Below are 15,458 nucleotides of genomic sequence, written 5' to 3'. Positions count from 1 at the left end.
GTCTCAATCAGTTGGCTTTTAACCCACCAATCTGATGCAGGATACAATCTAGATGTCAGATTCTATACATGTTTGTGACACAGTACAAATGAACAGACCTTCTAGATGAAAAAAAAGTCTCATTTTAACAAATGCAACAAGGGAGATAACGATCCTGGTTGGTGACAACATTTGAGACGCTCCTCTGCCAAATCGTTCAATAATGGCCGCGTAATTTGGCAGGGATTGTACGGGCTGTGAGTAAGCACAGTACGAGCTCATATCAACTCGTTGAATGATGATTTTTTTCCGAAATAAATTTGCGAAAACAATAAAATTTCCTGCGTTTAATCATGGATAAATGCTATCTAATTATTTTCTGTGGAGAAATAAGAGAAAATATACACATCGAATGACGACCACCCAACGTCTCCGAAACCGCCATTTCCGCTTTATGCACGCGTGGTTCGAAGGTATAATTTCACCGGCATTGTGTGCATCGAGGGGTGTATTTATATATTTCAAACTGCTATCAACGAATATTGACACACAGGATGGCGTATAAGGGACAAAAAGTGCAGAAGGTTATGGTACAACCCATTGTATCCTTTTATGTATCGATAGAACTTAAAATAACGTGAAATGTTTTGCAACAACAACGACATGGGGTGTACACTTCGAAGTAATCGCTGTACTCGGCGAAACAGTAGATGGAAATTGCTGTCTGTAGGTGAATTTTTATTTTGTTGGGTTGAATGCTCTTACAAGATCTATTGGTCTTACTGGCCAAAAAATCTGGTCTAATGATGGCTTATATTTACTTAGCTTTACTTACCTCAAAACCACCGCTAACACTACTGGGTAGAGCTTCACAATGTGCTATTTTATTTTCTTGGAGTAGCGCCAGAGTTCAGCTAACTCGCACCTCAGGCACATTTCTCATATCTCCTGTGAAGGCACAGACCAACACAAATATGAGGGCTACAATTTCGGCGGGCTCACCTTCATTCCTTTATTAGATTGTTGGCCTGGAAGATTATCACCCTATGTTAAAATAATACCAACCTGTAGACCTACTGGCGTCTGCATCCCGTATGTAAGCAATGACTAGTGACTTTCTTAGCATTTTGCTCTGTTTAAGATTTTGCAGAAATGAATTAGTGACTTCTGACCACAGAGGTGGACCAGTTTTTTGGCAAGTAGTTTTCACCTGTGTCAGTGGAAGAGTGTAGGTTTCAAAATGAATTACGTTAAGGTGGCTTCAGTGGGAACTCTCCAAACACGTGAGGCGAGATTGTTTACACTCACCACGACCATCATGACTGAGTGGTCCCCATTGTGTCGTTATGTGAATAAAGGAGAGCAGAAAGTGGATCAAGCTTTGCAGGACATTACTACATGAGGTTGTACTGCTGGCCAAGGGAGCAGTCATTGCTTGGTTACATGGATGCTAACTGTAGGGAGCAGTTGTTACACCCATAGTCAACAAACCAGTTATGAGTCTTGCCGAACCAAAAGCGGTCCATGACAACTGGATCTACATTACCCCTTTGTCATGTTTGTGGCTGTCATCTCATTCTGATAATCACGCATAAGTCTTGTGATTGATGCTAAAGCGCTGAAAAAAAGTAGGCCATTCAGGGGAGATTATCCATCTGTCAATTATTATGGTAACATCAGTAAGTTTAGGCGCCCATCAAAATGAGGTTGGCACAGTTCATGACCTTACACTATTTACGTGCATCTCGTTTGTTCTCACAGTTGATCGAAATGGGTTCGAACGGCTTGCAGCACTGGGGTTGGTGTCTGAAAAATGAACTTGTTTTATGAATTTGTGTGGTTGTCATGGATCGTTTCTCTTGTTTTCAGAAAAGAAATGGGCTAATACTCATGCCAAAATGTCTTTTTATCCGTCGATAAATAATACGTTCCATGTTGGAAAGCTTTCCAGTGCAATGTGCGAAAGCCAACTTGAAGTTAGACAATTACACTGGGCATTTAGGATTCCGAAATCCTAAAAGCACTGTCTTGCCTTGTCAATCAACAAAATGAAAAAGTCCAAATATGTGAGTAGTTGAGAATACACCATTTTACATTTTTGTGACAAAAAGTTGACATTTTACAATTTCATGAATTTGAAAATGATATGTAAAATATTTGAATCATTTAATGCTTTTTTTTTTTACAATGGGTCATGATAGAAAAATTTTCCTTAATGATCTTCTCAGAACCTGATTTTCAGATATCTTCAGAATGTAAGTATCCCTTTCTTCTAATTATAAACACAATGTGCAAACAATAATCTATTGCTCCATAGTGTTCGTACTTTATTTCAGGCTAAAATATGGTTGAAGTTACTTTTAACTGAGGTCACTACTCTAATATTGGATTCTCCAGACTGCTACTTTCATGGTACTCAAGCGGTAATGAAGCCATTGTGCCTGCTTTGTATGCTAGAGGTCTGGGTTCATAGCCTTGTTTGGTCATATCTAAGACATAAAAGATAATCAATCTAAATTCTTCCTTGGCCCCCAGGTAATACATAGTCAGCCTGAATAGTCAATATCATTTGAGATATTTGATTGGTTGACATCATCAATGGAGAGTTTTATGACTCTTAGGTGAACATAGGGACTTCCCTGCTAAAGGAAATAATGCAATATAACCAAAATAATTCAACCCAGCTTTATACCCAGTTCATTTTAATTCTTGGACGTTAATTGTTCACACTAGAGAAGCATTTAGTGCTTTTTCTCTTTTTTGTGTATTCTGTAAACTGCAATATACATGTACATGTTAACTAACTATTTAGTCTTATATTGCTCTTTTCTTTTTCAGCGCTCTAAAATTCAAGTTTGGTTATACGAGCAAACGAACATGAGGATAGAAGGGTGTATTGTGGTGAGTATTGACCTAGTGGTACACTAGATATGCGTGGTCAAATTCCATAAAGAATATGGTGAACTGAGTGATTGACACAATCTTTATGGATCTGTATGTGTACGGAATCTAGTATATTTCACAGCTCTAGCTCATACTGGATGACTTTCATGCTTTCATGAACTGTCTAAATGTAGGAGTATCACACTGAGATGATCAGTTTTCTTCATGGGACAACACCAAGGCTTTTATATTATGTATTCAATTTATTGTTTCAATCTATGGATTGAGTGCCCAGTAGTCCCGTCGGACTTTACTGCCATTGATTCACTTTTCCTGCTCATATAAACCAGGGTTTCTCAAAGGGGTCATAATGATACGCGGCCCTTATCACGGAGACATCGCAAACAGATGGCATACACCACTGTGGTATTTGCGACCGGTGTAATGTTACAACTGCTTTGAGAAACAGCCCCCTGATCACCATTGTTGGTGTTCAACATTCCAACAGAAATTTTAAACCTGGGCATGGTCATACCAAAAGCTTTAAACACAGCATTAGTTTCTGCCTTACATGTACTTAGCACTGAGAGCTTAGAGCAAGGAACAGAATTGGTTAGCCCAGTGTCAGTGTTGTGTGACTGGATCGGGTGTCCTATCTTGTGTCTTTGGCCTGATACATCAGGATTGGCATGGACTCGCCCTGCCACAAGCATGACCAGAAGACACAGTAAACTTACACACTGTCGGGGGCCTCCGTGGCTCAGTTGGTTAGCGCACTAGCGCAGCGTAATGACCCAGGAGTCTCTCACCAATGCTGTCGCTGTGAGTTCAAGTCCAGCTCATGCTGGCTTCCTCTCCAGCTGTATGTGGGAAGGTCTACCAGCAACCTGTGGATGGTCGTGGATTTCCCCCGGGCTCTGCCCGGTTTCCACCCGCGTAAAATACCAATCAAATAAATAAATAAATAAATATACACTGTCACACTGAATTGAACGACTCCTTGTCATATGAAAAATTGTTAAGTGCAACGTAAAACCTCAACGATACACACATACTTTCATTCCAGTATGTACACAAAAAGTATATTTTGTGTCTTATTTCTTGTCATAAACATCAGGAAAAAAATGTATGTCTTTGTTTAAGTAGTGGATAACTGCAATTCTGGTATATGACTGAGGACGTGGTGATCTCATTTCAATCATACTGTATGTACATTGCACGCCAGGACACTATCATTGTGGACTGTGAGAATTTAAGCTTAATCATTTACATTTGTTTCTTTTTAGGGTTTTGATGAATACATGAACCTGGTGTTAGACGAAGGAGAAGAAGTCCACTTAAAAACAAAGACAAGGAAGTCCTTGGGTAAGCAACAGATTCAAATGATTGCCTTTAGATTTTGTGAATAAAACTTACTGACAACTAAGTGTCATTTTCAGTTTCATAGCTAGCATTTATACTGTGCACATGGTATTATGAAAATACAATTTTTTGGTTCGGTCGGTTCAAGGAGAAAGGAGCAGGTGAATTTCATTAGTTTCTTTAACAACTGAAAAAATTATCATATTTATCTTGATAATGACAACCTGATGTATTTAGTATTTGCCAGGGAATAAATTGTTACAAGCAGCTGTCAACGATTGTTCTTACTTGCATACTTGGGAACCTCCGTGGTCAAGGTGGTAAGTGTGCCAGCATGGTGCAATGACCCAGGAGCTTCTCAACAGTGCGGTGGCTATGAGTTCAAGTCCAGCTCGTTATGGCTTCCTCACCAGCCTTACGTGGGAAGGTCTGCCAGCAACCTGCATGTGGCCTACAGTTTGCCTGGTTTGGCCCCATTGTAATGCTGGCAGCTGTCATATAAGTGAAATAGTCTTGAGTACACTTTCTTACTTCCACAATATTTTACCAATCTGTTGATGTGAACATTAAATTGCAATGTACAGTTATTTAGTATTTTTTTTCCAGGATGATGATAATATTTCTTTTCTTCTCCAGGTCGAATTTTGTTAAAGGGAGATAACATAACTCTGATACAGCAAGTCCAGGAGCCAGCCACCTGAGATTTGAACTCTTACCCAGTGAACATTATCTCTCATCTTATTTCTCTCTCATTTGTGTCTGTGTAAATAAACCACCCTTCAGATCATATATCATTCACCAGCCAAGGTTTGCTGAACGATGCCTCAACAATGACAGCATGGGAGAAAGGCTGTATGTATTAGGGGGAGATAACCCAGTGTTTTACATTTCACCCAAGGTACCTCACCAACAACATATGTACTTCTCAACTCTGAAGTAGTTTTGTTTTACATTGATGTATGTGTGCAGTTAACACATTTTTTCCCTAATGCTTAATACAAACATGCAAGTAGTTTTCAGTATGTAATTGTTGTGGATAGAAATCTTTAAATGTGTCGAGTATGAAAAAGTATATATCTTGAATGAAACAGTCATTTTGATGTCACAAAACAAATACATTTGTAATTCCTCTAAAAAAAAATAGGCCTTATGTGTCGTTGTTTACATTTCAAGTGTAGGAACTGGTACAGGGAGGGTTAGTTAATGGTAGAACAATTCGATAAAGTCCAGTGATAAAATTCAGTGCCATTTTAGACTGAAAACAGCTTCAGAGCATTAGTTAACTTCTTATTGGTGGGATTCTTGATCTCTAATGGCTTGTCCAAAAAGATGCTAGCAACCTGCAGATTGTCATGGATGGCCTGGTTTCTTCCGACCATAATGCTGGCCGCTATCGTGCAAGGGAAATACTGTTGAGTATGGCGTAAAACACCAATCAAAAAAATAAATAAAAAGACTGGGTTGCAGGCTTTGGTGACAGTAAGACATCACTGACGCTTATGTGGCCATTTATGCAGTCTAACATTTGCCTACCTTGATGGGGTGCATATTTGTGTGTTATGTCAGTAACTTGCCAAAAGTAAGTGGTTTATGCCAGGCACTCTGTTCTTGCCGTCTTACATTGAAAAAAATTTCCCAGTATGGCATTCAGTAACTATCAGATAAATAATGCTTGACCACTTAGTTCACAATTTCAACAACTTTGGCTTTATGACAGGAATTTTATCTGAATTGGCGAGGTGCTGTGGTTTTCCCTTGGCTAGATGTTTGTTTCCTCCACCAGTAAGCCACAGCACTGTTCTACTCTGTTGCACATGGAAACATCTGGCAGTGGATGGTCGTGGGTTGAGCCAGGTTTCCTCCCACCTTCATGACCGGCCCTAATGTTTGCAGAATGTCCACTTTAGGGGTGGTATATCCAGTGTCAATCCTGGGTCAAGTCACGCCTAAGACCTTAAAAGAGGAAGTTGTAGCTTCCTCGCTTGGTGTTCAGCATTTAAAGGATAGATGGCTGGTGGGGGCTGGCAGGGTGGCTTAATTGCCTTCAGCATGTTGTCTTATTGAAGCAGCACTAGATAAAAGAGTGGTGAAAATTTGTCTTGCAACAAGGAGGCCCAAACGCCTACACACACTCATGGACTCCTTGGTCGTCATATGACTGAAACATTATGAACGAAAATAATATGTTAAACTCTAACCAATCTCTTCCACCATAATGCTGGACACAGTAGTATAAGTGAAATATTCTTCAGTATGGTGTAAAAACACCAATCAAATATTCTTGACAAAATGGGCCGTCCTGGAACACTAAGTAAGTACAAACTGTAATAATCCTCCAGACTTTACAAGTACTTTCTGCCTTCCACCCATGCAAAGATAATATTGGGCTTATCAATAATGTAAGGCAAAATCGCACAAAAAAAGCGAGATATGCAGATTATCTTAACAGACCCATGTTCACGTGTCTGTCCCTATCATTTTTAATTAAATTCACATTGAGAAGTTAAATTTCACATTACACGAACAATATTCCTAATACTTTGGGTAATGCAACTGACAAAAAGGCAGTCAGCTTTCAAGCATTTCTGCTGTTTCTGGAGTTCATTGGTGTGTTGTAAATGCTTGGTTGCATTCCAATGGTCAGGCATTTGACAAGTTGCAGTGGTTTTCCTGGGTCTCTGCATTCCATGACACGATTAACTGTGTAGACAGAAATATCCTTGCCGAGCAAGCCAATAGAGCACCAGTTCAACAAATAATAGTTTAAACGAAGTAGAATAGTACTCAGATGCAATTAATGCAAGAAAGGACCAGATATAAACAATGGAGTATACTTTAATCTCAGTATTTATTTTCTGTTATCACCATCTTGTCTTAATATTCCTTATCAATACACTGAAAATCAACGAAAGCCAGTATAGTTGATGTCCAAATTATCACAATTTTTCAGGACATTCCAAGGATTCTTTTTGACATAAAGAGTTAACATGTAGACAAATTATTTTTTCTCAGGTGAAAATGAAGCTTGTGCATCTTGTTTAGGCAATAGAAGACCCATTTAACTGGTTTTAACTGTTAGCAAGTTATATTTAGAAGAAATTCTTATACCTCATCTGGGGTTTGGCAGCAAACTGACAGGAAGTTAGGGATCATAGCTTTCTGAAATTATTTATTTTTTTGATTAGAATTTAACACCATGCTCAAGAGCTGATAAATTTTATGAGAAATTCAGAATCATCTGATTGAAGAAAAGACAAAACTGTACAGAAGCTGAAATAAAAAAAAATAGTAAGTTTCACCACTAAAACTAAGATTTTGTGACACTTGGGTATATGCCTTTAAAATGCACTTTGTCGAACAAAATTTTAGGTAATATAGGCCTCTGATTAATATGACCCACTCCTCTGGCATGCTTGATATCTTTTATTGCAATTTTCCCTTAAAATGGAAAGATAACGTATATCCATTTCTTCAAAGGAAGGACAAAATAAACAAACTATCATCAAGTAAACAAAACTGTATCTAAAAACACTCCACTTCACTTCCAAATTTCTTAAACCTAAATATTAGAATTTGATTTTTATGCATATGGGCAATATCTATATTGTTGAGTGTCTAATCATTTCTCTGTCAGTTTTTATAAGTTTACGCTTGTCTACTTTTTGTGAAGAAAATAATGTAACTTGCACTATCACAAACCAATATGATCCATTAACCGCATGAATTATTTAATATATAAACTCATTTAATTCTATTCTAGAAAATTTGAAGAAATAAGCCAATGTATTTTTTTTTTTTTTGATACAGTTTGTGCTGTGTTTGTGAAAAACTTTTTTTAATCTCTTCCTCTGCTGTCCCTCGATGGAAGCCTGTTAAGTTAACTTCAGCCCCTGAGCATCCTCTGCCTCATCTGGCCACCATCTTGGTCGTACGGTGGAGACAGGGAAGGCCTGATTGTCTTCGTTTTTTATCACAAGTTGTTTGTCAATTTCTGCCAATCTCATCAAACCCAGACCATAATGACCGACAGAATGACGGTACTTCCCTGCCTGTTTGTTGTCCTCTGTCTTAATGTCTGTTCCGGGGGAAATATTTTCTGGTAATCTGAAAATAAGAACCCATCAAATTCTGTGGACTGACTACTTCTGGGAGTTAAATACTGCTGGGAGAAATATTACAAAAACCAGTTGTGAAAGATAAATAAAAACCCCTGCAATACTAGTAGCACTTCAGTCTTAGTGTTTAGTTACACCTTATAAACATTTTGTGAACCATTACATGCCTGCATTGTCAATTTTGGTATCACATTTACATGTATTTGTTTATTTGACTGCTGTTTCAAGCCCTAATCTGAGATTATTCACTTCAATGGCTGTGCTCAGATTTGTGGGCAAAGGAAACTGGAGTGCTTTGTGTAAATTACTGTTTTTCAATAGATACCGGACCTTGTCCTTGTTTGAGGCTATGGTTCAACTGCCGCCATCGGATAAGTGAAATATTCTTGAGTATGGCGTCGTTACGATCCAAACAGGCGTAACACCCATCAAAAAAATAAATAATAGGTTCCACTGATAAGAGCTGGATTTGAACCAGCGACCTAATTGGTGAGGGGACAATCAACTGCATCAAGAACAATGCTTTCTAAACAACTAAATGAGCCGGCTAAGCTTCTCTCCCACAAGAAATGCCCTGAAAACAGGAAATTCACCCCCCCCAACCCCAACTATAAGTTTGGATTTTCATATTTATTTTTATTGACTTTTTTTGGTTGACTTGCCCCTTAAGAAACAAAATAAAATAGGTGTCGTCTGAAGTAAGCCTACTGGTACTTAAAATGTTACTAGATTAGCCTTAAAACTTACTTTTCAAATATCAGCGGCATTAAACGTTTCCTTGTTACCCCCGTGTGATAAGTTCTGGCAGTTAGTTCCTGACCGATGTAGCAACCTTTTTGAAAACAAGCTGAAAACATAGAGAGAAAAAAACAAGCACACACATTACATGTGGAAACAACAGAAGAAATTGTCTGTTGATTAGTGATAAATGAAAGTGATAATCACAGAACTTTTTGAAAAAGCAAAAGATGCTTACTGCTTATTCATTTTGTAGAAACGACCTTTGAATTGAGGCTAAACTATTACTGTAACATCAGTCACTCAGCAAACTATAAACCTTAGAAAAGCTGGGCAAGGGTATAATTTTAAACAGAGCAGTGCGGGTTGGGTGGGGAAAAGGTTTGTTCTAGCTTGTCTGGTTGTAACATATGTCTGCTTATCTGGAATTGAATGTACGGCGTTATTTTAGGTGCAACCGACGTATCCCAAAGTGTGTCGAGTAAACAAGGCATCCCAATATCATTGTCACAGTTTATCATGTAATTCAGAGGTCTATTCATTGGTGACCTACTAAAATTACATTAACTGATATTTGCACTACACAAGGGGACATTTATTCCCTAAGAGTATATGTGCAAGAAGAAAAAAAATTATCATAAATTTGTCCTATAATGAAAAGAGAGGGATGTCATCCCAGATGTCTGACATGTTGCTGCAGTGAGGCAGCACAACATGTAAAAAGTTGACAATGATTTTGGTATTTATTTGATTAGTGTTTTACATCATCTCAAGCATATTTCACTTATACAACGGTTACCAGCATTACATTTGGAGGAAACTCCCATGTTGACATTGAGACTAGTCTGTTTCAAGGTATCACTACTGCTGTCATATGTTAGACTCCAAACAAACAAATTTAACAAAAAAAGCAGATCCTTTATGAATAATGGTACAAGTAACACATTTAAACAGGGAAAACAATCTTACAAAGAAGGCAAGAGCAAACAAAGAATGTACATGTAAGTCTAATAACAGCCTTGAATGGTCTGTTTGGCGATAACAATGCCATTTACTCACCCCCATTTAGATAAACCAGATTAGACTCCAGAGGAAAACAGTTACCAGGGGGTAGGTCTATACAGCCCTCACTAATTCCCCACCGGTAGCGACGTATATGATAGTCCTGCTCAGGGGAGGAAACTCCCAGTTTGGACACAGAATCTAAAGAAAAAGAAATGAAAGTTCAATTATTGCATGTACCAGTGATGGATATTTGCCATAAAATGTGACAGTGAGCTTGAGGTGTACTCAATCGAAGGCCTCCCTTGTGAATTGTTGTATCTCTGCATTAAATCTGACTAACATCATTTTTCAGCCTTTTTGCAAGTTTGGTTATACTTTTCGTGAAGCCTTCAAATAGCGGAGTTTCGAGTTGGAAATCTTTTGTCGTTAGGTAAAAATGGTCCACCTGTATCAAGAGAATTGTGAAAAATGTAAGGCAAACTTTCTTGACATTAATTTACTAATCATGTGTCTCACTCTGTTCCAGAGGCACAAATTACACCTATTTCCTATAGGAACTTCTCAAATTCACAAACATTCAGCTCCTCAATTTTCTCCATCATTTGTCAACTCTAAATTGTTTTTTGTGAAACTTTTTTCATGTTATAGTAAATGTGATGAGAAATAGTTGCCTAACATTTTTGACAGGTTCCATGATACAGTTGGACTTTTTCTACCTTTACTGATAAAATAGTTCCACCTTGAAACTCCTCTACTAGCACATCTAACTATCCTGTTTTGTCTCCGAAAATGAATTTGAAAAAATGCATAAATTGCACTGAAAGTTGCTCTTTTGTATGCAAAAAGGTTGAGGAATTAGGGTAGTCAAATTTACTTATTTTATTTACTGGTATATAAAGCCAAACTCAAGAATATGACTGTGATCAGGTTGATGGGTGGAGGAAACCACAGTGCCAGAAGTACCAGACGATTAGTCAAAGGAAAATCATTCTTATAATGATCCCGTGAGATTTTAGTATTTTTAATACAGGTAATGCCAGCCTTAAATCTTTATATAGTTTTCAATACATGGGCCCAGATAGTCTTGTTCACTAAAATTAACTAGTACATAATGCACCTAGGTAAAACTACATCAAATATGTGGACGATGGTGGGTTTCCCCATGGTTCTGCCCAGTCGTCGTATAAGTGAGATATTCTTGAGTACGGCGTAAAGCACCAATCAAAAAAGTAAATAAACTACACCACAGAGTTCAATATTGAATGTATATACTGCTATAAAACAGCATAATTTCATAGGATTAGAATTTTAAGTTCAAACACAACCATAATATTAAACCTGTCTAACCCATGTTACTGTTGTCAGCTGTAGTAATTAATCGCCAGCCAAAATCCTTGACACGAGGATCTTGTGCGAAAATCAAACAATCTGAGTCAGGGACAGATAACTCCTGTAAGCTCTCAGGTGTATCAGGGGGGAGAACTGCTGACAAACACACACTGTCTGTCATATTGACAATGTCTATCTGCAAAAAACACAGAACAATTCATTGCAAATCATTTAATTCCAGCTAAGAAACAGCTAATATATTTTCTGAATGTACTGAAGATCTGTGATATGATACTCAGGCTAGAACCTACAACGCTAACAGTGTTATTGAGACTGCACTGCGGAAAAAGTGTTTTGTAACATACTGCCCCAATTCCCTAACCTTTTCATATATTAAAGTGCAAATTTCTGTGCAATTTATGCACATTTTAAAGTTGATTAAATGTAGACAAAACTACATTGGTTGGATTAACCAATCTCAGGGCTTCACAAAAAGTCTAATTTTATCAATGTACACAAAATAATGCCTTCAGAATACGCTTGAATGAACACTTTGCAAATATGCGAAAAGGCTAAAGAATTACAGTAATAATATACATGTAACCAAATGGATACATGTACATGTTTTCTCTTTTCTCAACATCAAAATTGCTAAAATGAAATTCACTTGTCAGATTTATTTCTTTATTTCATTGTTGCTTACATGCAATATCATGATCAAGACAAGAAATCAACATGTAAAGACATGTTAACCCTTATTTGCTTTATGAGGCAGGTAGTTCTGTTTACAAAGATTTCTATCACAGCTTGGGCTGGCAGTTCCATAATCCATACTTTATGCAAGAAATTTGTTACCAAAATCAAATGTTAAAGCAGACGTTCTTCATCATACATGTACATGTAGTTATAAATCAATATCTGACCTTTTTACGGAGTTTATATTTTTTTATATCCTTGATAAGACTATCCGTAGCAGTCCTGTCACACTCTATCAGGAAACAGGGCCTATCTGAACTGGCTGAAATGTTGTAGACAAGAAGATCATACATCACCCGACCCTGAAACAGATGGTGAACAAATCATTTTAAGTTTGTATTATGCTTAAAGTAATTCACCTAGGCTAAAGTTTATCATTTTTCAAATGACACATTTGGTTGATTTTAAATGATTCATCCACTTCAAAGTTTTTCTGTGTTGTTTAATTTATCTGTTATCAGAAGAGCGTAAGTGTTGGTGTCAAGAGTATCATTTTAAGCCTGAAAGTGCGTTGTTACCAAAAAAGGTACTAAACTTTAGGTTGAGTACATTTTAAGCCATTAAACTAATTATTACAAGTCTTTCGTAAAACCTCATACTGTCATTTGTCATTGGTAAAATGAGCCAAAGTGTTAAAAACTTAATGATGCAATACTGATGATTTCAGTGAGTTCTGATTTGCTCACTGACACACAATTTGTGCCCAGTTGTTCATCACGAAAACCAATAACAATTTGCAATCAGCACTGTGTGTTGGTGATATGTGTATTTGTGAAACCTCTCAACTTTCCTATTACTAGTCAGTGGTTAACCAAGATATGACCGTGCTCTAGGAGACCAACATGTACAAAATACATACAATATTTAATATAATGGACATTAATGTATTAACAATATTTCAAAATAAACATAACTATGAACATATTTCACATAATATAAATATTAACCAGATCTAATTGTTTCAGACTGTTTTCAAGTCATCTGAAAAAAAAAAGTCCAGAAAGACATTTAAAAAATGTGTTTAAGTGAAAAAGGTTACATAACGGCCTTTATCATAGAAATGATATAATGTCACACTTTTTTGCACATTGATGTCTAATATTTGAAACAGTCAGAATAAGAGAACTCAAGATCTCAAGTTTTCTGTGATCAATAAGATACGCCTACAAGCTACAAGTATATACTTCACCTGACTCATGACTGAATGACCACTGGTCTCCTTACTTTCGTTAAATCACCTTTCAGTGCAATTTATATACATTTTGAAGTATATTTTGGAGACAAAACTACATTGGTTGGATATGGTCAATTTCAGGGCTTCACAAAACATGAAATTTTACCAGTTTATACAGAACAATGCCTTCAGAATATGCTTGAATAAACACAATGCAAACAAGCGAAAAGGTTGAAGAATTACAGTTTGTTCATTTTAAGAACCTGTGCCCAGTTTACTTACCTGAGCGTTTAGCATCATTGCATACATTGCTGATCTGGGCACTTCCACCCATTTCATGTTGCTCGTTATCAGGCCTTGTAAAAAATCACTGGAATCTTTTCCCTCTACTTTAAAAGCTCCACGGGATAAAAGTTTATGCACAGAACATGCCACTGCTGAATTAAATCTTCTTGTCAGCACATGATTAGTGTTTCTTGGATATAACAAAACTTGCTGCAGTCCTGGTGGGATGTTTTTTGTTGTGTGTTTCATGCAGAGTTGCCGTCTCAACTGAATATACGCTCCACATAACCTCGTCAAGCGATATCTAGATAAAAATACTCTGGGAATTCCTAAAGTCATTGCCATTCTCCTGAGTCTGTTAGGGCTGATTTACGTCATCTATGTATAAAAAAATACTTTGGAAACAGAAGCAAATAATTTCATGCATGCTGTATATTATTAGAAGTGTAAATGTATATATAGTATATACTATATTTCAGTAAAGTTTACAATTTTTCAAGTCACACAATTTGCTAGCATGGTTCTGATTGATACATTCACATTATAGTGCCACTTCTGAGATACATTTCTTATCAAAAGTGTCAATATAAAGCATTTATATAGGCCTACTGTTGAAGTTGCATTTCTACATACCAAACTTTAGGTGAAATACAGAAACAAAAGTGAGTACACTACAGTGTACTAACTGAAAAAAAACCTCAGCATTATGATATACAGTACATAGTTTTTGCAGTTGAAATTAAAATTTTAGCAATTTCAGAGAGGAGTTACTCTATAGCCTTGCCTTGGCCAGTCAGTCAGTGTATTGACTATATTCTCTCTAGCCCAAAGCAATCCAGATTCTGCAGCTATGTATGGTGCATGTATTTTGCTTGGTGTATTCCAAATATCAAACAAGCCTAGAGAAGCTGTAAGTTTTAGGGCGCTGTTTTGATTCAGTGATAGAGGATTAGAAGTCTGAGTGATTTTCAATTGATCTAAAGATGCACTAACATGTCGGTCAATACGCCATTACAAATGGTAGGCCTACGTTATGTTAAGTGTTAAATGTGGTGTCAGCTTCACTCTTGAAGTGGGCTTGGTTGACCACAGATAAAGGCAGCAGAACCCTGAACTTCAGAACTTCCGAAAAAATGCCCTTTGCCAGACGGGGCAGACCGGCTTTTAAAATTTAGGCTGACAATGACACGGCTAAACTGAAAAGGGACCTTGTGAGCAGATGAATTGTGATATATTGCTTACTCTTGCTATGCAGCTGTTGCTGTTGAAATACACAGGCTTATGATTAACGAAGTTAGACGTACGGTTATAGACATTTCCGATGCAGAGTGCGTTCTCTTGCGGTTGATTTATTTTATACATTACAACGATAACGGTATGCTGACAAACATTAAATCGCACACAACACAGCAACAACAACAACAGCAGCAACCTTTTCAGCTACCAGTCGGTGGTTAAAAACTAACCAAGTTATTTGTAAAGTAATCTGATCGCTCGCCTACGATGGAGAAAAACCTGTTTACCATTAAAAAGCTGTCAAAAAGCTCACTCTAACTGCTTAGATTTAAATGACAATTATGAAAGTGACCAGCAAGTACAGGTACGCGCCTCTACACGAGCACTGGCAAAACTAAGACTAAATATGAAAACGAACGCAAACTAACTCCGAACATCAGCAAGAAATATAGGACACTTTCTGCTGTATGCAACCACTGTCTTCAGCAAGCAGCCTAAAGAGGTCGGTTAAAATCTCACACATAATTGCACAGTAGTGGGTGTACATCTAGCTAATAAAATGAAGAGGCTTAATTATGAAAAAGTTAAAGTCAATA

The 15,458-nt window shown here is 37.2% G+C and overlaps 2 protein-coding genes across 2 annotated transcripts; one reads left to right on the top strand and one right to left on the bottom strand.

The window, feature by feature from the left end:
• The first annotated feature begins 422 nt into the window (after nucleotides 1-422).
• LOC135461294 (small nuclear ribonucleoprotein E-like) lies at nucleotides 423-5,358 on the top strand. The gene is made up of 5 exons (XM_064738311.1): nucleotides 423-581; nucleotides 2,208-2,234; nucleotides 2,818-2,880; nucleotides 4,149-4,227; nucleotides 4,861-5,358. Exons 1-5 carry the CDS (start codon nucleotides 534-536, stop codon nucleotides 4,923-4,925), a joined length of 282 nt encoding a protein of 93 aa, XP_064594381.1. The 5' UTR covers nucleotides 423-533; the 3' UTR covers nucleotides 4,926-5,358.
• A 2,561-nt stretch (nucleotides 5,359-7,919) lies between these two features.
• Nucleotides 7,920-15,231, bottom strand: LOC135482370 (putative transferase CAF17 homolog, mitochondrial). Its single transcript, XM_064762320.1, has 7 exons — nucleotides 15,093-15,231; nucleotides 13,624-14,004; nucleotides 12,335-12,469; nucleotides 11,430-11,607; nucleotides 10,137-10,280; nucleotides 9,087-9,186; nucleotides 7,920-8,328 (listed from the first exon to the last, which is right to left on the bottom strand). The coding sequence occupies exons 2-7, from the start codon at nucleotides 13,969-13,971 to the stop codon at nucleotides 8,097-8,099; spliced, it is 1,137 nt and encodes a 378-aa protein (XP_064618390.1). The 5' UTR covers nucleotides 13,972-14,004; nucleotides 15,093-15,231; the 3' UTR covers nucleotides 7,920-8,096.
• Between the last annotated feature and the right edge of the window lie 227 nt (nucleotides 15,232-15,458).

The sequence above is a fragment of the Liolophura sinensis genome, chromosome 1 (assembly GCF_032854445.1).
Source record: "Liolophura sinensis isolate JHLJ2023 chromosome 1, CUHK_Ljap_v2, whole genome shotgun sequence".
Classification (NCBI taxonomy): Eukaryota; Metazoa; Mollusca; class Polyplacophora; order Chitonida; family Chitonidae; genus Liolophura; species Liolophura sinensis.
This window is presented reverse-complemented; position numbering and strand designations above follow the sequence as displayed.

Coding starts and splice junctions, on each gene's coding strand:
- LOC135482370 (XM_064762320.1), bottom strand. CDS start 13,971: ATGGCAATGACTTTAGGAATTCCCAGAGTATTTTTATCTAGATATCGC. Junction 11,608..12,334: donor AATATAAACTCCGTAAAAAG/GTCAGATATTGA, acceptor TGTTTTTTGCAG/ATAGACATTGTCAATATGAC. Junction 9,187..10,136: donor TCTGGTTTATCTAAATGGGG/GTGAGTAAATGG, acceptor CTATGTTTTCAG/CTTGTTTTCAAAAAGGTTGC.
- LOC135461294 (XM_064738311.1), top strand. CDS start 534: ATGGCGTATAAGGGACAAAAAGTGCAGAAGGTTATGGTACAACCCATT. Junction 582..2,207: donor AGGTTATGGTACAACCCATT/GTATCCTTTTAT, acceptor TGATCTTCTCAG/AACCTGATTTTCAGATATCT. Junction 2,235..2,817: donor TTTTCAGATATCTTCAGAAT/GTAAGTATCCCT, acceptor TTTCTTTTTCAG/CGCTCTAAAATTCAAGTTTG.